Source organism: Cyprinus carpio, chromosome A22 (assembly GCF_018340385.1).
Source record: "Cyprinus carpio isolate SPL01 chromosome A22, ASM1834038v1, whole genome shotgun sequence".
Taxonomy (NCBI): Eukaryota; Metazoa; Chordata; class Actinopteri; order Cypriniformes; family Cyprinidae; genus Cyprinus; species Cyprinus carpio.
This window is the reverse complement of record NC_056593.1, coordinates 5,066,394-5,092,771: the sequence shown is the minus strand read 5'-3', so window position 1 is coordinate 5,092,771 and position 26,378 is coordinate 5,066,394. Positions and strand designations below refer to the sequence as shown.

The window sequence follows — 26,378 nt, the reverse complement described above, 5'->3', positions numbered from 1 at the left end:
GTTTTTTTTTTTTTTTTTAATTGATCAGACAAAAATCTGAGATTTGTATTGAATGGGGAACTCAAGCTTTATCCAGAGACCAGAATATCATAGCGCCTTGGTGGTGGGCTATTTTTACTGAGGTTAGTGAGCAACCACCTAGCAACCATCCAGAGCACGCTAGCAACTGCATAGTAATGTGCTAAAAACAACTACATTGCAATACCATGGCACCCAGCCTAGCATAATACCGGTGACTTTTACACAAGCAAACACCAATTACATTTTCATCAGAAAAACAAACTGCTACAGCATATAGACACAATATATTACAATACCAAGATAGAACTAGCACACAAACACACGCACAGTACCAGTAGATATCATTTTATATTTGTTGCAGTACCACATATCCTGAATAAATTATCAATAAAACCACAATGACAAATGCTAGCTAACAAAAATATGCTAAAGCTGTCAGTCCTAAAAGGCCATGCGAGTTATTCTAGTAATGGTGAATCTTGATGCTAGCGGCCATTGTACAAAGATTTTTATTATTGATAAATCAGTGGAAACATGGCTTATTAGTGGGTGTCTTACAAGCCAATTACCAGCTTCTTTAGTTGTTAGTTAACATATTTCAACAACTGATACTGCTTTTTTTCAGACAAATACCCCTCGCCCCAAACTGTGCAACACCACTCAAACAAACAGACTGAAATTTAATTTGGTGTCACTAGTGGCACAGAAATACACACTGCAGCTTAAAGTGCCATATTCACAAAAAGAGAAGCATGTTTATAGATTTTCATACATTTAAGACTATGACTAACATATTAAAAATCCATAATACATATATTAGATCTGCTGTTTTCAGCAGCTTGAATAAGATTTTAATGTCAATCTCAACACAAAAGATGCTAAAAGCCACTCCCATCAAAACCCCCCAACCCCCCAAAAATATATAGGCAAATATATTTAGATAATCCAGTTATAATTTATTCAGGTTATTGCATTTGAAAGAGTGCCACCAAAAGTCACTTATAAATATTGCATTAGAATAATCAATTAAATGAATTCCTATAATAAAACAAAAGGTTCTTCCAATGAAATGTTATACAAAGAAATCTACATAAAAACACACAAAGTATAATGCAACTCTTGTTTTTAATCAAATTCATTACACACATGAATGAACGCTTTCAATTTCATATGGGATTTCAAAACATTTAATGGATGCTCTCAGCTTCAAAGACGCTAACCTGAGTCTTGAATGCATTTTGAGCCTAACATGAATTTTAAATGGGACATTAACTCCAAAATTTCATCTGGTCTAGAAGCTGATCATAAGAGGTATTGTTTTGCTCAAAGCTTTAAGCCACAAACATATTGAGCAACATGTGAATTACATAATTTTTACTTATCTGAAAGGGGGAAAATATTACTGAATCAATAATAGTGCAGATACCACAGAATCATGCAAACCATTTACAGTTTATGGGCTCAATCACAAGACAAAATATCTGCAGAAATACTATAAATACAACTGAAAACTGTATATTTAAAATTGATGCAATATATATAAAAGTTTCTGATTTAGAAGTTGCATAAATAGATTTGACAAATTAAGAAAGAAATTTGGGTCACTCTTTCCTGGTATATGAGGTATATAGTACTTCTAGAAATTGTTCAGGTTCCTTTCATCCATAAACATCTGAAGCTGGTGAGAAGACGCATAAAACACGATAGGACAAGTCCACCCAAATACATTTAGCAGAAAACATTTTAATTGTGTTCATTATTGGTAAGTCTGAACCAGGATCTGCAGTGGAGATTTGGTGCATTCAAGTAATTTTGGAATTACCTTAATTTCGAGTTCCCAGGTATTAAAAATTGCTCAGATCTTTGTTAAACTCGTAATTTCTCAAGTTGCTCTGAATATTACCAATAAATATTGTTAATGTTCAGACATCAATGCAGCATCAATCAGTCCTCAACCTTCTGCGCAACTCTACAAAACGTCCAATGATGTTCTACCGTATTCTCATTGGCGCGTTCACTCATGTGATGCACCCGCGTGTTGCGAATAGTGAAGCCTTGCTTGGAGATGTACTCTACCAGATGCACCCGAAGGGAAACCTCTTGGTGGTAGTCACATGGTCCAAAGGTAAAGGACACTTGAAAGTCTCTGGTGTCCATCATGTGTTTATTCCATCTGGTGAAATTGTTGGAGATGCCTTCGAGGAGCGCATGAACTTTGGTGGTGACGGTGAGTTGGGTGATAATGACCGCCACTGGGTTTGAGTACTTGGACAGCTTACGAGTACTGGAAAGTTCTACCACTTGCTCAAAAGTGTCCAGTGGATAAAGGGGTTTGGTGTCTCCTAAACACTGGATCAGGGGCTCTATCTGATAGAAGTCTGCTTCCTTCCGAAGGAGCTCTGTTTCTTTGAAGTCACATGGTAGCGTCAGTTTCGAGGTTCGTAAAAAGTTCAAGATGTAACGGAATAGAGGACCATCTCGATCTATAAAATAGTTGCCCTGGGCGTCTCGTGCGGAGGGAAAGTCACCACGAAACATGGCGCCCAACATAGAGTCTGGATAACGCTGGAGGGTGGAGAGCGACGTGGTGTACAAATGGCCGCCAACATTAAGGGTAACCGTATCCACCATCTACAACAAACAATAACATAAAAATAACATGCATTTTGTTTCTGCTGAGAATGACAAGATGGTACTGATACAACAAACACTCAACCATTTCGTGCTATGAAGACCATTTTAGACCAAGATGAACTGCCATGCAGGTCCATTGATATGGTGCTGTTCTAGTTGATGAACCATCAAACCCATGCTGTTCTCCAGCAGTACTTCAATTGGCTTGGTTTTTCTTTTAAACTGGTTCACTATGGAAGAATTGCTTGGGACATCCTTGAAAACAACATTTGCTGCTTTCAGAAGCATTGACAATACCCTTAGGAATGTTGGTTTCTATAGGAAATTGAGCTTCAGGAAGTATGGATTGTATGGTTTAAACCAACACAAGAAATGTTTTCAAATAACCCTTTTATTCATAAAATCTTGGTCTCAGAGAAAATGGACCACTGGGATAAGACAAAATGGCTAATCCTCCATGCATGTTTTCTTTTCCTTTTTGAGTCATTGGAGGTCCTGTTCTTAAAGTGGCAAGCATCCATTTAGCAATGCCCTAACAACTACCCAGAACATCCTAGCAACTGCCTAAAAGCTTAGCATACAGCCTGACCAACATTTAGGGAAACTGTATCCATCATCTACAACCAAGAAGAACATAAATAGTTGATGTTCAAAGCATTAAAGATGCATTTTGTGCCTGCTGAGAATGTCAATATGGTACTTGCACTGATATGAAAGACCAGTTTAGACCAACAAAAATCTCCATTTAGATCAATTAATCTGGTGCTGTTCTAGTTGATTGACCATCAAAACCAAGCTGTTCCCAGCAAAACTTCAGCCAGCTTGGTTTTTCTAGCAAAGCTGGTTGACAACGGAAGCCTTAAAAACAACATTTGCTGCTTTCAGCTGCATTGGCAATACCCTAAGGAATAGTGGTTTCTATGGAAAATCTAGTATGGTAAACTGAGCTTCACACCAGTAGTATGGAAAATACCATATGAGATGTTTTCGAATTCAACCTCCACAAAAGCTTGCTCTCAGACAAAATGGACCACTAGATTTAAAGGTTTAGTATGTAACATTGACAACTAGTGATTAAAATAGTTACTGCAGTCCAAATTCAAAATATTGTCTAGAGTTGTTTCTCCCAACCCCTCCTCCTCAGACTCGACGCTCACATGAGTTGTCAAACTGAGGGCACGCAACAGGAATGAGCCCAACTGACAATGGAAGGCAACAAGCCACATAATGTAAGAACATAAAAAAAATACATACAGCACCTTTAAAGGGGATAGCACACTGGACGAGAAGGGCAGTGCCGCACCATGTCTAGAACAACAGGTATCACACACAGGACACATCCAAAACAGTTTATCTAATCACCAAACAGGAAAAAGTTCACTTCAAGAGTCAACAAAATTGCATCAATGAGTTTGAAGTATGGTGTTTGACAAAACAGAGCAAACAGAAACAGAAAGAACATTCCATGTTATAACTCTCTATACAGAGCGCACAGACTTTATTCAAGCTACAGAAAGCCAAATGTTTTGCTGAAAAATACACAATTCACACTCTTACAGCATAAGAAGACGACATCACTTAAAAAATGTAATGTGATTTTATAAAAGATTATGTAAGTGGCGCGGCAGGATTACACACAACTTCACCTCTCCTACCAGGGTGCAACCCCGCGTACTAAAAAAAAAATGAAAAACTTTCAAAGAAACTTTTCCTAAAAACCCAACAAACCTAAAAAATTTCTCAAACAACTGTTTCGTAACACCCTAGCAACCTTAACAATGTCTCGAAAACTTCTAACAACCTACAAATCACATTAAACACTCTAGCACCTGGACACCTAGTCATGTCAGTAAAGCCAGTTCTGTGATTAGTAGTAAATCTCCATCACCTGCTTTCAGGTGGAGCAGCATTTACTACACAGAGCTGTAATTCACTGACAAGCTACGCAAAATAATCGCAGACAATATAATCGTACGATTATGAAATCGAAGAAATCGTTCGCGATAATGACAGCTGTTTGCGTAGCTTCTCGGTGAACTACGGCTCTGTGTAAGGTTAGTAAATGCTGCTCCATTTGAGAGCACATGAAAATATGACATTTAATAACATGTTTTTACTCCAAACTCACTTCATAACATCAGCCGAGTGTTTGAAATAAATCCTTCTGTGAGATGATGTGGCTTCTTACACTGAATAAGGCACGCAACACATTTCATAGCGTTCTAAGCAGTGATATAGGCACTGCATTAAAAATATACTTTATTATAATGAATATTATAATAAGAAGAACTCAAATAAACATATATTGCCCTAGTCGTGTGTTTATTAGTCACGTTGGATCAATGAAAGCAGTTGAATCATCTGTTTATTCAGCTGCAGTGATATGCATTTCCTGCGTTTATTCTTCTGGCGAATTGGAGTTTCCACGTGAGAGCGCCCTCTGGCCTTCGGATGGATATTTACTGCTGATCAAAGAACCATGCTACACTGAAAGATACGCATGACAATCACAGCTTCTGTCTAATTGCGATTTTGATTTCATTTTGATTAATCATGCAGCCCGAATAGAAAGCATCCAAACTGAATATTAGCACTGGAATAGGGTTTCCCAAACTGATAATAAGGCAAAAACCTATTAAAAACAAAACAAAACAAAACCAAAAAACATAAATAAACAAATCAAACTGTTTGTTCAAAATATTTTACTTATTTGTTTTTGTAAACAAACATTTGTTTGTTTTGGTTAATGTGAACATGAACAGCAAATGTTTTGTTAAATTAAAATAAAACACATCACATTAATATTTTAGATCAAAAGCGTGGGCTGGCAAAAATACTGCCAATTTACCCAATTGTATTTCGGCACCCCAGGTTGCCAGTTGGCTGTACACACAGCATATCTCATTTTTTAATCGTCAAGTGGGCTCCTTCCTGTTTGTGTCTCAATCTGGCAACCTCCAAGTCTGAGGAGGAGGGGCCAGGTGAAAAAAAACCCTCTCCAATATTTTGAATTTGGACTGCAATACCTAGTACAACCACTTGGTGTCAATCCTACATACAGCACCTTTAAGTAATATCCTAGCAACTGCCTAACAACACCTTAGCAACCACCCAAAACAACTTTTATTAATTTTTTTTTTTTGCACATTATTATTATTATTATTTTTTGTACAGTAAACAATGCTGACATAGTTTTGGGTTCCGTATGGCTGCTTTATATTTACCATGTGTGTCCAGTCTCCATTCTCCATGTGGCCAATTGTTCCTCTTCAATGAAGCGATGAATGACGCTCTCTGCAGCCTTTAAGGGGTATAAACACTACACCTGCAGTAAACTAAATAAGTATACAAAAGTATGTCAAACACAGTTTAGACAGCACATTCAAGTGTAGTAGTGATGAATCACCATGGAAACATTAATCGTGAAATGAATGACGCAAGTCTCAGAAACAAATAAGAAGAAATGTAAACGTAACTAGCTACGAAAAGCAGCATCTATCGTTATTGTTGAAATTATTGACAATGATCGAAGATGCTGCAGCACGCGCATCATTTATAGCGGCTGCAATAATAGCGTATTAAATGACACAAAACAAATGCGTAATCAACAATTAGTCGCATAATATGAATAAAAACCGATTACTTGTATTACCTCGTTGCAAATACGTTCAATCTTATGAATTTGGTCTCTCCTCCTCGTCCGATGGACTTCAGATGGTTCCTCTTGTCCGACGCATCAGGGATACGGACGTGGGGTTTAAACACGGATAGTTTGCGTTCCTTTTGATTTTTTCAGGACTTTTCCAAAATTTAAGAGCATTTCGAAAGCCTTATATTCTAAAGAGACTCGTTTGCTCGAGTAAAAGCTGTTAAGTAGCGGTGATATTTAATGTTGTTGGATACACAGAGCAGGACAGATGCGGGACATCAGTGTGGGATGAGCGGAAATGACACGCCCATGAAACAAGCCCCGCCCATTATGCAAATCCCCGCCCTGTCTGCCTTTGTAACGTGTTTATCCAAAACACTCAGCAGACCTTTCACTTACACTATGATCCTGAGAAGTGTACTTGTGTTTGAGTATTCAGTTGTTCATTCTTGTTAAAACGAACAGATTTCAACATTTTCTTATGTTGTTAAAACTTTTTTCGTCTTTCATTTATTTCTACTTTTTAAATGCCTTTTTTTTAGAATACTTTTATTGTAATATTTTATAATCTGAAAATTCTATCGTGAATATGGTTACACATTTAAGCTCACTTATATTTGAGTAAAAATGAACATAAACCGTTACACTTTTGTGAAAATAATCAACTTTTAAACAAATAACCATACCTCAACTGTGTCTTAATTTCCACCATAAACACTTTTTTCATATAAGACTAAAATCCTTCTACTCAAATGCACTGAAATATTCAAGGTCAGGCAATAGAGTAGAATATGGCATCAGACTAAATGTTTTTTTTTTCTTATTTATTTGCATTTATTATTTCCAAGTAGCCAACATACAGCTTTACAAAACTATGAAAATAAAATGTATTTTAAATTAATTTCGGTGTTACATCCACCTGACCTAAATGGCTATGCCTAAAACTTTATTACTTAAATACTGCAAAAATTTTAAATATTAATAATCAGATTAAAGAAATCACAACTCAACCAACCCAATGTGATAAAAATTTATTACTTTAGCTTACAGTAGAATTTACACATAATATGTTGTTTATAGCCATAATAAATGTCACCGTCATGACAAAATGAGAAAATAATTTTAATATAGTGCCAATGAAGGAAGGGTCATGTAACAGAAAGATCTGTAGAAGATGAAAGAGCACGTCCTATTCCCCAAACACTGATGCAGGAACGGGAGAGAACATGTCGTATTTCAGATTTAATGTGTCCTGATAGGGAAATCTATTATGTTAAACATTCAAAGTCTTTTTGACGGAGAAGATGATGTCCTTGATTTGCGGTATGCTGTTGTCCTCCAAAATCTTGGCGTATGGCATTGGAATATCTACACCCGTGACTCGGACTGCAGGGGCGTCGAGGAAATTGAAAGCGGGACCGAATTAAAAAACAAGGAATAATAAATATGCTTACTAAATATGCAAACTCCCTAATATTATTAAAAGAACATAAGTAGTAGTATAACATTAATCATCCAACATAATGAGGTCACGAGACTAAAATATAGCATACTACAGTTTAAAAATGTTTGTTGCATACTACGTACAGAACATACTACATACTGTGCAGAATACAGCAAATAGTGCGCTAGTATTCTATTTTGAACAGAAAATTACTTCAAATGAGTTTATAGCTTTGAAGTCCAGCTGTTGCGACTGAAACGGAATGAACCTGTTTTGTAAGCGCTGGTGTATCGACCTCCTTACCTAGTTCAAGAATTGAAAATTAATTTACAGTATTTATGGGTGAATGTATAACAAAGTATAACATTCTTCTGATAATAAAATTCAACATACATGTGATCTTAATATACATGTTCACTGTAAACCTAAAACAATGAAAATTCACAATCTCAAACTCACTGATTCATTCAACATGGCTCCGTGGGTGAAAGATCCCTCATTTTGGACCTGGTTCTTTCTCATGGCTTTTCTATTACTGATGTTCAGGTTCTTGATACTTTGCTCTCAGATCATATGCCTGTTTTATTTACGATGTCTTTTCCTCAGCTAAGCTCAAGCATTACTCTTATTGTAGAATTGACTCGTTCCTTTTCTTCCCACTTTTGTGATGACTTCACAAACACCATTAACGAGATGTCCTTGGAGTCATCTTTACCTGACTTGGATGCTGATCAGCATCTTAGTCTGTTAAATACTGCCTGCTCAGAGGTTTTGAATACCACTGCTCCTCTTAAACTCAAGAAGTCAAAACCTGCTCTTAACGAAAATGGAAAAAATAAAATATTTCAGAAATAAATGCAGGCTGAACGCACACAGCTCATGGGAAAAAAAGTGAAAAAAAAATCTCACACACTATATATATATATTTTCTTGTACTTTTGTAAGAAGGGGTGAATAAAGGCCTCCTGTAGTGAATTGATGTACTTTTGTAAGAAAAATAATCGAATGCTCATATTTTTTTTTAAATCTAATAATCAAGGAAGCAGTTCCGGGCAGATGACCTGTACACGGAAGCAGTTCCGGGCAGATGACGTACAAGATTAGCTCATAAGTAACCCACGCGGAAATGCAGCAGAGAGATCAAAACAAAGCAACGGTAACTAATTCAAAGTACAAAACTAGGATTTGTAAAGAAGAATGTCTGAGGATTTCGATATAAGCCAAGAGGAGACTAAAGTAAGGCTACAGTAAGGAAACTTTACTTCCTTTGTTTCCGTTAACAAACATTGGTTTTCACGAGATTCACCGGCGCATGCGCAACGCTGACCTCATACGGCATCAGCACAGAGCTGCTTCCGTGTACAATTATTGACGCAAGCTACATTAAAGTGATTATTACGTTTAGAATATGGATATTTTTCTTACAAAAAATGCATCGAGTCGCTACAGGAGGCCTTTATTCAACCCCTGGAGCTGTGTGAGCCACTTTTTTTTTTAATGGATGGGCGCTTTTTATTTCACTTCTTTTGGACTGAAGCAATGCAACACCCACTGACTGCCATTAAACAGCTTGAAAGATCAAAGACAATTTTTAATATAACTCTGACTGGATTCGTCTGAAAGAGTAAAGTCATGTATACCTAGGATGCCTTGAGGGTGAGTAATTTATGGCCTAATTTTCATGTTTGGGTGAACTAACCCTTCAAAGACTGTGCCGATCTGATATAGTTTGGAAGGCTGTTCCACAGCCTAGGGCCAGCAACCGCAAAGGCTCTCTCTATGCTTTAACCTTGATCTGGGGACAGAGAGAAGTCTTTGATCACCAGACCTCAGATTTCATGTAGGATTGTATGGATAAAGTTGATCAGATAGATAGCTCGGTGCCAGATTATTTGTAGATTTAAAAACATAAAGAAGAATTTATTCTCAATTCTAAGATGCACAGGTAACCAATGCAACAATTTAAAAACTTGATCAAATTTATGCTGTCCTTTGAGAAATCTAGCAGTGGCATTTTGTACTTATTGGAGACGGGCGATGGATGATTTAGAAATGCCGAGGTAAAGAGAGTTGCAGTTGTCCAAGCAAGATGTAATTAGCGCATGGACTGCAATCTCAGAGCAAAAAGATTTAATTTTGGAGAGAAGACGTAGCTGAGAAAACAAGAACTAGTAACCGCATTTATGTGTTTATCAAATTTGAGACTCTGATCCCATAACACACACAAGTTCTTGATACAGGAAGAAGTAAAGGGAGCAGGGTAGTGCAGATCGATACTTCTGCTCACTGAATTTTCACTGGGGCCAAAGACTATAACCTCGGTTTTTGATTCATTCAAATAAAAATTTTTTTTTGAGAGAACCATGTTTTCACTTCAATAAAGCATGCAAAAAGAGAATCCAGAGCAGCATGTTTACACCATGCTTTCGGAAAATAGAGCCCAAAGGAAATAAATAAAGAAATAATAAATGGAGCAATTCCAAGAGGGTCCTCGCACCACGGTGCTCGGGCCCTAAAAAAAAAAATGGGTGTGAGAATAGAGCCCTGCAGCACTCCAAAGGAAAATTTCATTTCATTCATCGTCAAGTGCGCTCATTCCTGTTGGTGTCATCAATCTGGCAACCTGAGTGTGCTTCAAGTCTGAGGAGGAGAGCCGGGTGAGGAAAAAAAAATAAAAAAAATATTTTGAATTTGGACAGCAATACTCGTTGTCAATCCTACATATAGCACCTTTAAATCATCTCTTAAAACCTATTTCTTCTGTTTGGCTTTCAATTTTTTGTGAGTTTATGGTATGAATCTGTGGGTTGCCCTGTGTTCTATGTTTTTGGTTTATTCAGCACTTTGGTCAGCTGTGCTTGCTGTTTTTAAATGTGCTATATAATGTGACGAGTGGGGCGGGGCCGAGAGCCGTGGGAACGGGTCGAGGCTGGTGGAGTGATTGGAGATAAGCGACACCTGCGCCACTCACCGGTCTCAAGTCCCACGGAGGAGATCCGGAAGGATAAAAGAGGAGTTACGACAGAGAAGGACGAGAGAGGACCAGGCCTGGGGTTTATTTTGGGTTTTGTTGTGTTTTGTGTTTATTTGGTTATTAAAGTTTCATTTGAATGTTTGCCGGTTCCCGCCTCCTTCTTCCCGTGCCTATGAAGGTTTTTACGTCGTTACATATAAATAAAACTTGAAACTTAAAGGGGTCATATGATGCTATTTCAAATTTTCCTTTCTCTTTGGAGTGTTACAAGCTCTTGGTGAATAAAGAAGATCTGTAAAGTTGCAAAGACTAAAGTCTCAAAGCCCGGGGTCGTCACATGTGGTTGCCGCAAGCACAAGGTACGCTCCTTCGTAGAATCTGCTTCAAGCCGCCCGCGGATCACTCTAGGCCTCCGCCCTCTGCTCATTCAAGGCAGCGGTGTGTGACGCTGTTTCGTCGAGAAAGCGAAACTACTTTGCTTGGCCTTCCAAAAGAAGACACGACTAGAAATCATGTTTATATCATGTATAGAATGGGTTTTATGTTTATGTCACTCCGACAGACAGGGCATCACAATATGTTAAGAGGCGTAACATTTCTGTCACATGCTTGAGGCATTCGGCCAATCATAACATGCTGGATAGCTGGCCAATCCCAGCACACCTCGCTTTCAGAGCAATGAGCCTTGTAAAAGTTGACGCGTTTCAGAAGGCGGGGCATAGAGGAGAAACAATAATGTACAGTATGTGGAAAATAATGGGGTTTTTTTTAACCGCAAACCGCATAAACATTTCATTACACCAAATACACAAAATAATGTTCTTTTTAGCAGCATCATATGACCCCTTAAAATGAGCATTTTTGCAATATTCATTCATTAAAAATCATGTTATAAACAAATACTAAAAACAGATAAAAAAATCTTTACCTTCCATGATCCGGGCAAGAATCTCGGCCCCAACTCCAAACTGAGGCCAGCCGCCCTCGACAGTGATGAGATGATTTGTTTTCATTACACTCGTTTCAATGGCTTCCGCGTCCAGAGGCCGGATTGTGCGCATGTTGATCACCTACAAACGAAAATACAATACATCAAATTTTCAGTTGAACTGAAAATGGCACTTAAAACAATTACACCATGAAAAAAAGCTGTCATACCTCACACTCGATCCCCTCCTTGGCCAAGACAGCAGCAGCATCGAGACACAGACTGACCATTCGGGAATGAGACACCAGCGTGACGTGATTTCCTACATCAGACCAGCAATATTAATATGCAGAGATAAATTCAGTCACAAACAATGGCTGGCCAACAAAATAGCAGTAATAGATTTTTTATAGGCTATAAAAAGATGAATAATATTAAAAATACATATTAAAAATAATATAAAAAGTATATAAATTAATAATAAACATTTGAACTAAATATGCATGTGTGAATATTTTAACATTTTAAATAAAATGTCTGTTTCAGTCTATTTTAGTTTTTAACAGGATATATAGAGTGCTGGGAAGTAACTGATTACTGTAATCTGCATTACACAATCAGACTCCAAAGATTAAATACTTGTAATTAGATTATATAACGTTGTAAAATACTCATAATCACACAAAATGTCAGTAAGTTTGCAATAATTCATTGATTCCTCCTAATTCATCTTTTAAAAAAAAAAAAATCTTTTTAGTTTGCCGTTTTATTCCTTCCTTTCTTCGAATATTTTCCAAATTTTTATATATATATATATATATATATATATATATATATATACATATATATATCATCTTTTTAAATAAGTGCTTAATATTATTTGTTTTTTTGCAAATATTTTATTATTATTTTAATATTATTAATATTTTAAATCATCTGTTTCTTTTAATTTAACAGATTGCATTACATTACAAACATCAGTTCTTCACAAACCCCAGTCTGAGAAACCCTAGTGTAATGTTTCATGCAAAAGGAATCAAAAAGTAGTTCAGTAAATGATATAGTATTATGTGTGATTTAATATTACTACTACTATAATTATTATTTTTTGAATAATATTTATTTATAATATTACCCACCCTGTCTTTCAATCTTAGCTTTTCCGATTGGGAGGAGGAAGTCTTTTGACTGAGCCTCTTCAGACATCTCAAATGGCACACCGTACATCAGCTCATTCTCCAAAAAAACCACTGAAAGAGACACGACACAACAGTCAGAGCCGTCTTCACTTCCTGTGAACATCAGCTTCACGCGGTGAGGAACTCACCGGGGTTGTCATCACGGATGGCTGATTTCAGAAGGCCCTTGGCATCCTCGGCGCTCCAGGGACTGACCACCTTCAGTCCGGGACAGTGACCGTACCAGGCAGCAAAGCACTGGGAATGCTGAGCCGCCACTCCGGCCGAAGCACCGTTGGGCCCACGAAACACAATCGGGACGGGCTGCAGGCCGGCAGACATGTAGTAGGTCTTGGCGGCGGAGTTGATGACCTGATCGATGGCTTGCATGGAGAAGTTGAAAGTCATGAACTCACAAATGGGCCTCAAACCCGCCTGAAAGAGGATGCGATGGGTTAGTTTGGGAACATGATGGAGTTTCACATTCTTTTATGAATTTTACAGGAAAAACTCACCATGGCAGCACCAACAGCAATGCCAGCAAATCCCATCTGTATGGACAAATCAGTAAATTGTATTAAACATAATTAAGAACATGCATAGATGATTTTTGGACGAGTTTATCATCATTCTCACCTCTGTAATTGGTGTGTCAATGATGCGTTTATCTCCATACTTCTTCCAAAGGCCTCTGCTAACCTGCAACCCAACACAAGCAACTTTAAAAGATGCTTTGGCATTATTGATAACCGAAATATAATACAAATATTTGCATCTGACTTTGTACGCGCCGTCATACTGTGCGACTTCCTCTCCGAGAAGGAAAACCCGTTCATCCCTCTCCAGCTCCTCATCCAGGGCCTGGTTTAGGGCGTCTCGGACTGTTACCTGCAACAATAAAATGCAATAATTATACATATATCACATGGTTAAACATGGTACTAAAACGTTACTGAATAATTATTGTATTCATATACTATGAGATTTACATGGTACCTCAATATACTGTAAAGAAAAGCATGGTAGTACCATACTGCATGTCTCAGAAACATAGTAACAAAAAGGCATCATTATAAAATTCCATTTAAACCGTAATATACTAATGTATATGCCGAATACATATGAATATAATCATTATAGATGGTAAAAACTATGTCATCCAAGTGCAAGAGAAGTATTTTATTTATAGAAAACAAAACAAAAAACAGTGATTTCTAAATCAGTTAAAAAAAAGACACATTTTTAAATTAATGTGGAAGTTGAAGATTATTTTAATTGTTGCAAAATGTCCTTGCCATGCTATTAAAAGGTAAAAGAAAAAATAATAATAAATTTGATAATACACATGTATTTTTTATTATACTGAAATATGATCTGAAATATCAGATGATGAATATGACTGTTTCAAAATAATGTGCAATTATTTATAACTTAGTAAAAATATTAACTACATTTTTAACCATATTTACAATATAATTATAAACCATGAGATCTGTACACATATAGAAAATGTATCTGAGATATTTCCATGATAATTAACAAAACTATCAAGAGTCAGATGGTAATAACTTGCGTATTGATATAAAACATGGTACTGAATAAATATATATATATATATATATATATATATATATATATATACGTATTGATAAAAAACATGCTACTTAATAAAAAAAATCATGCTAAATAAAAAATATTCATCATATTGATATAAAACATGGTACTGAATAAATATTGTTCCGTATACTATAAGATTTGCATGTTAAATATAAAGTACAGCAGAGGAAAGCATGGCAATATCATTGTATTGTACAAATATACAAACATACACACAAAACACTGTGGTATTAATATGATACATGTCCAGAAAAACAGGTAATACCATGGTACATATATAGCCAAAACAAACAAAACATGACTTTATCATGATAAAAATTAAAAAATGATAAATTTACAAAGTATCACATTAAAACAAAAGCTTTACCATGTTACATACGGAAAGATTATGGCATTACCATTCAATGTTCCCAAAGACTGTCAGTTAAAACATGGTAAATGTCAAAGTTTTACCATGGATCATATTAAAACAAAACGAAAACATGGCTTTACCATGGTACACGTGGCATTATCATGGAATATTACCAAAGAAAGTAACGTTAAATGCTTATAATAACAAAGTATTACCATAGTAACGTACACACCCAAAACATATCACCATGCGCACTCTTGACATGTAACTTACTGTGCACTCGAACGCTAATCGACTGACCAAACATACTACTAATGGACAGCTTTCACAGCTGTTTTCTGACGGACTGGTGTTCATCTGCTGAGGGTGAGAGCAGCAGCGTCACTGACCTGCACCGCAGCCGGCGGCGTCCCGTGAAACTCTCGCCGCAAAACCGCCAAAACGGCATTCTGAGAGACAAACACACTGCCACATCAATCTCAACGCTTTCATCTTATTATTATGACCGTAATATGTTGCTGATATGTCATATTTCCACACAAATACCTTCCCCGAGCGCAAGAAACTCCTCAGAGACGCCATGTTTCACTGTCCTCTGTCTGGAGGCGGGGCTGTCATGCCAGCGGTTTCGACCAATCAGAGGGCGCGTTGTGAAATCAGAACGGGAAACACAGTGACGGCGGCCAATCAGTGCAGCCGAATCATGACAGAGCGGATGTTACCGTCAGACTGTCATTGGGCGTCCAGGGACAAGAATTTTAAAAAAAAAAAATTTTTTTATAGAAACCAAAATAAATCAATGATTTCTAAATAAATTGCCTCACTATTTAAAAAAAAAAAAGATAAACATGACGCAATATTCATTAATGTTAAAAGGTAGTACGTGGTCGTGTTAAAAATTGACTAAAACTAGTTTTAATTGTTGCCAGATGTCCATAAATACGCCATAATACAGGGTCGATAAGGTCAAAATACAGTAAATGTCAAAAACATTTTATTAAAAACCACCAGTTTTTATATTTAGTATCAGGTAAAATAATATTAATAATGGATATAAAAGTAGTAGTATATATATAAACTAGTATATATAACTCTTAGTAGTATTAACTATAATGTATATTAACTGCATTTACAATGTAATTATAATCCACATGAGATCTCTTACTGTTTCTCACCATCTCTTATATATAAGACGCTCTCAAAACAGATTTATAAAAACACAAAAACAAAAAATAAAAACACAACAAAAATCTCTAAAAGATATTACACCCCCAAAATCATCATTTTTTTTATCAAGTCAGGCACTTTGTTCAAAAACTATTCCCTCATTTCCTGGATCTTTAAAATGGAGACATGATACATAGCTGAAAGAGGTGTTTACTTGCATTAAAATGAAAAATAAAAATACAAATAGACTGTCACTCAATGGTTCTTTAAGGATCTTTGATAAATTGTGGCACTCTTTTTTAGATTATTTTTTGGATAACTCTCAAGACACTTAAACTGAGCATGTTTATATATATATATATACAATTTAACATGCTATTCTTGTAAGATATTATTATTATTTATTGTTATTATTTTTTAGGTAGTTGGTTGAGGGAGGTTCTTACCAGGGTATTAACAATGCATATATGTTGATAAAGCATATGGTTAAATTAATATTACAATAAAAATAAAATATAACAACTCTAAATTAACTATATTTGCTGTTATCTATATTTACATAATTATAAACCAAACGAGATAAGCACATATTAATTGGTGAGAAAAATATCTGAAATGTTTACTATTTCTTAAATAAGTTACATTATATCACTAATAAACAATTAATAAATGTCAATGAAATTAAAAATATTATAAATATTATTAAAAATAATTACTTAGATAAATTTTATATTTATTTTTAATGTTTTTATATATATATATATATATATATATATATATATATATATATATATATATTTATATATATAGTTTTTATAGTTTATTTCCACATACATTTTAATATAATTTATATTACCCACAACAGCTATATGTAATAGTTATTTATTAGGTTATACAAGCTTGAAGAAGAAATTAAACCACACACGATCTGTTCCACTGTCTTTACTTCAATGTTCACAACTTAAAAACACAAGACCAGTCTTTTAAAATATTGCCAATATAAGTTTTTTAGAACAGGGGAAACAATTGGTAGCATACTGAGGATGTCCACCTTCAGTGGCAACTGTACAGAGGGGAAAATAAGTGGCAACTTTTTTCATTATCGATCATTGATTCTTCGATTTTCCTCAGGCATATATAAATCTCTGTGTAAACTTGAGAAGATTTCTTCTTCTCCAGACCACTGTTAAATATTCAGCGGTAAAGTGCTGTAGCGAAAATGAAAACATTATTAAACTCTTTCCCCATGAAAGAGCCAGGAATAAGTATTTCTGTATTTAGCTGTAATGTTTTCAGTGTCTGTCTGTATGAATCTATATACAAATGAGTTTACTGTTACAGGAGCACAACATGAACTATTGTGCATCACTGTACATCGTTCTAGATTACAAATGGATCTGGTTTTCAACAGGACCCCCGCAATGAATATGAATGACAGAAGTTTCTTTCTTCTTATACTGTATGTGTGCAAAACAAGAAATCACTTCCAGTTACCACCACTTGCTTGATTGGCTGAAATCCTCTACCCCAGACTGCAACAGCCAATAGGATTAGAGGACGTGGGTAGCATCACAATGGTCATTATACAATCATGTCAGTGGTAAATCAAAGCCATTGATCTTCTGGTACAGCAACTGTATCGTTAAGGGGCGTAAATGCTACACGCATCGTATAAATGCCGCTATTTGTGCAACATACTGATTGTGATCTTGCAGAACAGGAATACAAATATTACTTTGTTCTGAAAGAAAATATGAATAATTTAGCTCAAAATTTCCGCAGGACAAAAAACTAAGAGAACAAAGAACGCTCTCAGCTTTTGTAGGCACAATGGTAAATGTGACCAACGCTTAAAAAGCATCATCCCAAACCCTCCGAAATGAACCATTACCAAAGTTGAATTCAAATAACATGAACCAACAATAAAATCCAGTTACGTTTTCATTCATAGTAAATGTGCTGCCCGCATTCTCCACCATTGTGTGCCCTCGCCTTCAGAAGTCAGTACTTTAAAAATAACGATTGTTTTCATTCGAATGAGTGTTCGAGTCTGGTCCACGCAGAACTGTTTAGGTTACGTCGAGCAGCTTGAAACAAAACAAAACAAAACAATGCAGGGCTGTGAATAAAACAAACACTGAAGAAGTTCAGGTACAAATAGTCACTTTTCACTGCTAGACGTAAATTGCTAAAAGACTTAGAGTGAACGAATTGCACTAAAACAAAGACGAGCATTTTTTTTTTTTTTCACAAATGTGGGCCGCTGTGGTCAACAGTGTCTGATTTTTTCAGTTTGCCTTTGTTGAAGGACTGGATGGAGCTGAGGAGGGCGCTCCTGCCCACACCGTTGGCACTGGGAGGCAAGAGGGACGGAGGGACGGGTTCATTCCCCGGAGGAGGGGGAGGAGGAGCAGCGGGGGGAGGAAGAGGAGGCGCTGGAGGTGCTCCTGCTGGAATCAGAGACAACAGTCCATCACGATCGGTCAAATACAACTAAACAGTAATATAACTACTCAGAATCCTGTGCAGTAAGTAAACAGGAAGTGATAAAGTACAATAGCCGTTCAGAATGATACACTTACCACAAGCGGCAACATTTAAAGTCAACATGAAATAATTTAATAGCTTTATATTTATAATTATTTATATTTAATACATAAAAACAAAATAAATATAAAAATTAAATAAATAAAAAATAATAAAAATAAAAATAACTAAAAAAAAATTAATAAAAATATAATTTAAAAAATATAATACAATAATATATAAAAAAATTTAATAATAATTTCATTGTTATAATATATTACAATATTTTATATTTATTATATATATAATGTAATATATATAATGTATGTATATATACAATATACTATCTAAAAATCTATATAAAAATCTAATTACATTATTAATAATTATAAAATTATAAAATCTAATATTCAAAATATGAATATCTAATAATAAAATATACTGATATAAAATCTAATTGTTAATTCTATCATTAAAAATAGAAAACTTATTTATAATATATAATTTATAATATACAAAATATCATGACATAAAAACATACTATGATATAAAATATAATTTAGATAAAATACTCGAAATATAAAAATATTTTTATACTTTTAATATTTTATATAATAAATAAATATACATACTATTTTATTTAATAAATATACTATATATTATAAATATAACTTTTCTATATAATTTTATAATATATAAAATAATAACATATTATGATGATACATTAGAAATTAATATTTGTTTAATATAAAATTAATTATACAATTAATTTGAAAGATTTATATTTGAAAAATATTTTGTAAGTAAATATTGTATACAAAATATTTGAATACTAAAAATATAATTATTAATTATATAACAACTAAAAATATGAGTGATTAGAAAGAAAACTGCTATTTCATGTTGACTAAATGATAATCTGTCAATACTGTGCACATTTACTGACCAATAAAATTCTTGGAAATAAGTGCTGGAGAGCATAACTCATGCCTTCTGAGCCAGCAAGATTCAAGTATCGTCAGCGTTCTACTTGTGCTCACTTGTTATTGCTTTAAGACTAAAATATTGTTTATATTCATTATTCAAAAGAGTATATAAAATAGTATCTACTATAGTATATTTACTAATATAAACACAGCATATATAAGAAAATAAAAAATAAAACAACAACCTCCACAATCCACAAAACCAGAGTGTTTGTTGTTAAAAAAAGAATTTACCCTCAGAAAAGTCCAGAATGAAGCAAATCTTGTGCCTAAATAGACAATTGCAGATTGTGAACTTTTAAAGTTGCATTAACCCTTCTCAGTAGGCTGGAAAGTGTCTGGACGGACCTCATTTGCATGCATTTACATGCATTAATATTAACGAGCAACAGTTTTGTGGAGGGGAATCCAAATGTTCTACTGAGGGAGGGTGAGCTGCAACTTTAAGGTGGAAATAGATTATTATTATTGAATTACTTTACCCCACACACGTTCAAAATGGCGCATGCTCTAGTTTTGAAGACAGCATATAGGAGAGAGAGGGAGGGAGGGAGAGAGAGAGGCACACACAAGTTACTGATCATATCAGAATGAGGCGACACATCGGATGATTATGATCTGGTAAGATGAATGAAGATTGCAATGGATTTCATAAGGAATTTGATGATTGATTAAGGAAATGAAAAAGATTAGGTCTCTATTGGATAGAAATGAAAAAAAACAAACAGGAGATGTTAATGCGCCGGTGAGTTACAATCGAAAACATTTTACCAAATCATGCAACGAATACAGAATTATATGTGATAGACTGGGAAAACTGATTGTTTACATGGATATATTGAATGTGGAAAGGGAATGTTTGAATAAGACCAGGAAAAACTGATTCATTTGACATAATGATTGAGGATGGACGGAGTTATAAACGGGACGCACCTGATCCAGGCAGAGGAGTGGGTGAGGACGGGCAGGTGGGAGGTGAACTCGCCCCAGAACCTGCTAGAAGACAAATACTATTCCAGAACTATTACATTAATAAAGGAAAATTTAATAAATGAAACCTACCAGAGTTGTTATTGTATTTGACAGAAAGATCCTCCTCGTTTTCATACGTCGACTGTCTCGATTTCTGAAACCAAAACAGGCGTTTTGGTTTTAACATGCATTATGTTTAGCACAAAACGGTGTACGGATTTAAAGGTGCTGTATGTAGGTTTGACACCGAGTGGCTGAACTAGGTATTGCAGTCCAAATTCAAAATATTAGAGAGGTTTTTTTTCACCCGGCCCCTCCTTCTCAGACTTGACACGCACAGGTTGCCAGATTGACGACACAAACAGCAACAAGCGCACTTGACAATGAATGAAATTAAATACGCTGTGTTTTCCAACAACTGGCAACCCGGGGTGCTGAAATACAATTGGGTAAACTGGCATTGGGCGGGTTTCACAAACCAAAACAGAGACCGACATTCCGGCCCGGAACGCACATTTTCAAAGGAGAATAACTGACTGTAGCATTGTTTTTCAGATAAACAAGTACGTTAACTTAGCATGTTTCTTAAATATCTGCAAACATATCATGGTATTTTTATGCTTTAGCAGAGTCAAAATCTTACATACAGCACCTTTAATGCGAATCCTAATTATGGCGAAGCGATCAATCTCATGTACCTTTCTGGCCAAGATCTTTCTTTTCCGCTTCTCTTCCTCTGAGCCGTGGTGTGACTGCGCTCGCGTCAGCCTCTTGTGCTGGTGGATCTGAAAACACACGAGGTTCCAGTTACATCAAAACCTAAATCGACAGGACTCCTAAAACATTACATTTTATACAGCTGATGTCATCAAGTCAACTTTTCTACACTGAAACGATGGAGTTTGTGTTTGCGACACTGTTGTGTAATGTCTCCTAAGTAAGCCAAGAGCCTAAAAGTGAATAAAGCAATGCACTAACTGTCCTCTGTTCCTCCACTAAGCGCTTCTCCAAGCTTTCCTTGGACGATTTCAGGGCCTCCTTTAATTTGGAACTGATCTGAGTTTGGAAAGAGGGAAGATTTAACCAATTATTTAGTAAAACAAAAGCTTGGGTTAGTTTTTGACTTCAGTTTGTTTACCTTAAACTGTGGTTTCTCAGAGTTAAACAGCAGCACGTCACTGAATAACCTGTTAGAACGAGAGTTTGTGCTTCAGTCAACATTCACAATTACTGCTGTAAAGAAGAAAACCACATGCTTTGGATTCACAATAACGTGACTAAGTCATAAAATGAAGACTTTTTGCTTATGTACACATCACATCCATCTTGGGATGAATCACATAAAAATCAAATAAAAATATATCACACAAAAAACAACAAAAACAAAACAAAAAAATCAAAAAAAATAAATAAAAATAAAGAAAATGATGCCTTTGTTAACACCTTTTTCTATGATATTAAGCAATAAATGAATTGATTCATGACAATGATGTCAATAATTTTATTCTTATATAAAAAATATATATATAAAAATGTAACAAACAAAAAAACCAAATAAAATACTATATAAAAAGATAATGATTTATAAAATTTTAACTAATTGTAAAAAATGTATTTGCCTAAAGGAATAAGATATTAAATTACACGTTTCGTAAAGAAAATTACACCTATATTTTACAATTTGACATTTTCATCATATTAAGCAATAAATCAACTGATTCATGACAATGATGTCAATTATTTTATTCTAAAATAACTGTAATTATATTAAAAAATTATAAAAATGTAACAAACAAACAAAAAACCTAAATAAAATACTATAAAAAAGGATAATGAGATATAAAATTAACTAATTGTAAAAATTTTATTTGCCCAAAAGGAATAAAATATTAAATTACATGTTTCGTAAAGAAAATTACACCTATATTTTACAATTTGACATTTTCATCATATTAAGCAATAAATCAACTGATTCATGACAATGATGTCAATTATTTTATTCTAAAATAACTGTAATTATATTAAAAAATTATAAAAATGTAACAAACAAACAAAAAACCTAAATAAAATACTATATAAAAGGATAATGAGATATAAAATTAACTAATTGTAAAAATTTTATTTGCCCAAAAGGAATAAAATATTAAATTACATGTTTCGTAAAGAAAATGACACCTATTTTTTGCAATTTGACATTATTTTCATGATATTATGCAAATGAACTCATGACAATAACAATACTTTTATTTCTAAAATAATGTAAATTGTATAAAAAATGTAATATATAAAACATAAGAATAAAACAAAAAGAAGTGCTATATATAAAAAAATGTGAGAAGAGTAATATTTAAAATAAATATTTTTAACATGTCAAAAATGTTTATGGTTCCAGAAGGAATGAGATCATTTTGTGTGATTATAATGTCGTAACTCACGGTGTTTGTAGGAGTTGGGAAACGGTTGGCATTCCCGTTTTGCAAGCTTCTGTGGACAGGATGGACTGAAGTACAGAGACTGTGGGAACATGAAAAAACAAACGGTTACGTATCCCAAAAATCCATTAGCTAGAAACGTATGACCCACAACACACTTTGGGATTATCCCTGTATAGAGTCAACAATTGTAAAAAACTAAACAGCCGATATTCTGTAGCTTAAAATGGCAAGTTCAACTTATGAAATAAACTATAACTAATTTACTTAATGATTTAGCTTACTATACATACGACATACATGCGCTCCACATTCAGACAGTAATCTGATCAGTGCTAATAAACGCCTGTAAACTCCTACACAAGCTCATGCATGAAATATTGTGCCTAATTTCTACTCTACTCTCGATTTGAACAAATTTAAGCATGTTTAAATCAATTTTTTTTTTTTTACATCTAAACATCTAATCGTACTGACCTACGGATGAGAACGGAGGCGGAGGATACTGATCCACAGGCACAGCGTCAGGCGGCCGGCCGTACGTCATTTCATAAAGCAAATGTCCAAACGAGTAGACGTCTATGCTTTCTGTTGTCTGATAAAAGTAAAAACATCAGATTTTGAAAATCACACATTTTAATGATCAATATTTAATTGATTTACTACTAATAAGAAAATAATAATAAAAAAAGGTATCTTACATTAATTTTCCTGAACTGTGTTACATAGGGTCGGTAATATGACGGCAGTCCCAGTAACGAATTCTCTATATCCAACAATTTACACGTGTTCTCCTCAATCAGGACGTTAGACGCATGAAGATGCCCATACGGAAAACCCTTGTCATGGAGAAATTTTAATGCCTGGAGTAAAACAAATGACATATTTACATACAGTAATTACAGGAAATTACATATTTACTTCTCCAGAAAGAAATACTGCAGCAAAAGAAGTTTAAAGTTTGAGGTGAAATAAGAGTTAGTAAAACACAATTTACATTTTTGATGATAATTTTATATATATTTTTTAAATATCTTCTGCTTACCAAGGCTGCATTTATTTGATCAAAAATAGAGTAATACTGTGAAATATAATTATAATTTAAAAAAAAAAAAAAACTATTTTGTATTTTCATATATTTTAAAATGTAATTTATTCCTGTGATGCAAAGCTGAATTTTCAGCATCATTACTCCAGTCTTCAGTGTCACATGATCCTTCACAAAACATTCTAATATGCTGATTTGCTGCCCAAGGAACATTTCTATTATTATAACCATGATGCATTTAATTTTTTTTTTTTGATGAATAGAAAGTTAAAAAGAACAGTATTTATTTAAAATTATTTTGTAACATTATAAATGTCTTTATCGTCACTTATCGTTCACAATTTAATGCATTCTTCCTAAATAAAAGTATAATTTCCTTCAAAAACTAAAAACAAAGACTAAAAATCTTACAGACCCCAAACTTTTGAACAGAGCATATGAGGATGGATGAATAAACAGATGCAAAACAGGACACAGATCAAATATAATTCTGTATGCAAATAAATGCAAGAAATGTCAATTCACTATGCAAATATTACAACGGCATCACTGTTGGTTAGATAATGAATGCAAACAGCTGACAGCTGTGTAAGTCAATGGGAGATGTTTAAACTTGAACCTTTCTTTAAACAAGTATAAAACCCACTGGATGGAAGTTAAGCTGCTCAGGCTGAAAAAACAGCAGAAGCTGAATACCAACAGATTTACAGTGGGTCTAGAAAAGAATCCCCCCTTTTAAAATAATCACATTTTGTTGCTTGAAATGAAGACGGACACGGTTTTTGCTTTATCCAGCTGTTTTTACTCACTGCAACTTATAACATCCAAGTGAAAGATATAACAACAAACAAACAAACACTGTGTCCGTCTTCATTTCAGGCTGCAAAGCAACAAAATAAGTTTATTTTAAAGGGGGGATTCATTTCTGTAAAACAAACTTTAAACGGGATGTTCTACAGCGCTGCCTTAAAAGCTCAGTAAAGTCTACAAATCAAGACTGGTTTCTGTAAACATGAACTGTTAGCCAGACCTCCAGAATCTGTCTTCCGTAGGTTTGGATCTGCTGCTGCTCCAATCCCTGGATCTTTTTGGGATTGCAGTACTTCTTCAGAAAGGGCTCTTTGGGCTTCACCTGAAGGATCGACAAAATTCAAGAGAGAATGACAAGAGATACAAGTATGTTACAATATGAAATTACCTTGTTGATCAGCCAAATAAAAGAAAGCAAACCTTGCAGATGTGATCCCTGAGTGTCCCTTTCTCGCTGAAAACCCGAATGACTAGAGCAGAGGATTCACTGGTTGTAGCGAAAGTGACGGGAGAGATGTTTGAATGCTACGGAAAATACCGAAACAGCTGCAGTCAGACACATACAAAAACTTCACACTTGATTTTCTCCATGCAAAAGACACTTTTAGGACATACGGAGTTATGAGGGTATTGCTATGCGGATGAATTAAGAATCCAAAAAAACAAAATATAATCCCAAGATCAAAAACTAAACAAAAGAAACAAACAAAAATTAATACCGAAACTAAGCTGAAATAAAATAAAATATAATTTTTCGATGAAAAACTAAGCCTTAGCAACTAACTAAAATTACTAATTGGAAATAAATGGAAAACAAACTAATAGTAACAATAACAATGCATTTCTATAAAAATAACAATGCATTTCTTCATTGTTGCACACATTAGTTACTTAAATGTACCTATTTATTTGACACATTTTGTTCATTTATAATATTAAAATTATGAAATATTTTAATATATTAATTATAACATTAAAATAATAACAAACCCTGCATGTCTTAAACCTAAATAGTGATATAAAAATTGAAATTATAAAATAAAAAAAAAAAAAAAAAAATTACAAAAAATTATAAAAAAAAAATACAAAAAATATAAATAATAAAACAAGAACTGAAAAAATTATTAATATAAACTACACCGTTTATTTGTATTAAAACAAGAATTGAAAATATAAAAATAAATGCTAATTCAAAAATATTAATACAAACTAAACTGTATATTTGTATTTAATTCAGAACTATAAATATTAAAATAAAAGCAAATTGAGAAATATTAATGAGAACTAACTGCACTGTATACTTGTACACTAATATATTTTGTAAATAAAAAAAAAAGTTTGATTACTTAATCATATTTTAGTGTTACACTCTCTTTCTCTTTGTGTTTAATTGTTAAATTTACTAGCATTACTTGCTTTGTCTTTGTGTTTAATTGTTAAATTTACTAGCAATTTCTGAATGAAAATTGTTTCTACACCAATTGAATTAGTGTTTAACAATATAGAAATAATGTGGTGGATTATGTTGGGGTGTCTACACATGATTTCCACAGAGAGTTAATGTGAGATGTGTTTCTCTCAGTGATCTGTTTAATCTCGCTGTACTGCTGCTGACGAAAACAAGAGCACATGACAGCATT

General features: G+C 34.2%; 3 protein-coding genes across 15 annotated transcripts in view; all 3 read right to left on the bottom strand.

Moving 5' to 3' along the window:
• Nucleotides 1-949: 949 nt before the first annotated feature.
• kctd6a (potassium channel tetramerization domain containing 6a) lies at nucleotides 950-6,598 on the bottom strand. 2 transcript variants are annotated; one of them, XM_019071758.2, is made up of 3 exons: nucleotides 6,308-6,598; nucleotides 5,880-5,990; nucleotides 950-2,652 (listed from the first exon to the last, which is right to left on the bottom strand). In XM_019071758.2, the coding sequence occupies exons 2-3, from the start codon at nucleotides 5,904-5,906 to the stop codon at nucleotides 1,966-1,968; spliced, it is 714 nt and encodes a 237-aa protein (XP_018927303.1). In that variant the 5' UTR covers nucleotides 5,907-5,990; nucleotides 6,308-6,598; the 3' UTR covers nucleotides 950-1,965. The 2 variants fall into 2 exon arrangements, with proteins under 2 accessions (XP_018927303.1, XP_018927305.1); XM_019071760.2 differs by having other exon boundaries at nucleotides 5,880-5,956.
• A 722-nt stretch (nucleotides 6,599-7,320) lies between these two features.
• Nucleotides 7,321-15,487, bottom strand: pdhb (pyruvate dehydrogenase E1 subunit beta). Of its 2 annotated transcripts, XM_042711714.1 has the most exons (10): nucleotides 15,344-15,487; nucleotides 15,187-15,246; nucleotides 13,609-13,716; nucleotides 13,465-13,527; nucleotides 13,344-13,379; nucleotides 12,978-13,263; nucleotides 12,790-12,900; nucleotides 11,881-11,972; nucleotides 11,652-11,792; nucleotides 7,321-7,724 (listed from the first exon to the last, which is right to left on the bottom strand). In XM_042711714.1, the coding sequence occupies exons 1-10, from the start codon at nucleotides 15,377-15,379 to the stop codon at nucleotides 7,578-7,580; spliced, it is 1,080 nt and encodes a 359-aa protein (XP_042567648.1). In that variant the 5' UTR covers nucleotides 15,380-15,487; the 3' UTR covers nucleotides 7,321-7,577. The 2 variants fall into 2 exon arrangements, with proteins under 2 accessions (XP_042567648.1, XP_042567649.1); XM_042711715.1 differs by lacking the exon at nucleotides 15,344-15,487 and having other exon boundaries at nucleotides 15,071-15,232.
• A 1,404-nt stretch (nucleotides 15,488-16,891) lies between these two features.
• The window catches only part of pxk (PX domain containing serine/threonine kinase), a 16,237-nt gene continuing 6,750 nt past the window's right edge, over nucleotides 16,892-26,378 (bottom strand). For 2 of the 11 annotated variants that reach the window (XM_042711697.1, XM_042711705.1), the window contains exons 8-18: nucleotides 25,159-25,263; nucleotides 24,959-25,060; nucleotides 23,582-23,743; nucleotides 23,358-23,475; nucleotides 22,884-22,962; nucleotides 21,587-21,635; nucleotides 21,427-21,504; nucleotides 21,147-21,233; nucleotides 20,539-20,602; nucleotides 20,410-20,472; nucleotides 16,892-18,414 (exon numbers count right to left, since the gene is read on the bottom strand). In XM_042711697.1, the coding sequence (XP_042567631.1) occupies nucleotides 18,212-18,414; nucleotides 20,410-20,472; nucleotides 20,539-20,602; nucleotides 21,147-21,233; nucleotides 21,427-21,504; nucleotides 21,587-21,635; nucleotides 22,884-22,962; nucleotides 23,358-23,475; nucleotides 23,582-23,743; nucleotides 24,959-25,060; nucleotides 25,159-25,263 (1,110 nt within the window). In that variant the 3' untranslated portion in view covers nucleotides 16,892-18,211. Of the gene's footprint in view, nucleotides 18,415-19,710; nucleotides 19,987-20,409; nucleotides 20,473-20,538; nucleotides 20,603-21,146; nucleotides 21,234-21,426; nucleotides 21,505-21,586; nucleotides 21,636-22,883; nucleotides 22,963-23,357; nucleotides 23,476-23,581; nucleotides 23,744-24,958; nucleotides 25,061-25,158; nucleotides 25,264-26,378 lie in introns of all 11 variants that reach the window. The other 9 variants (XM_042711704.1, XM_042711701.1, XR_006153146.1 and 6 more) reach the window with 9 other exon arrangements.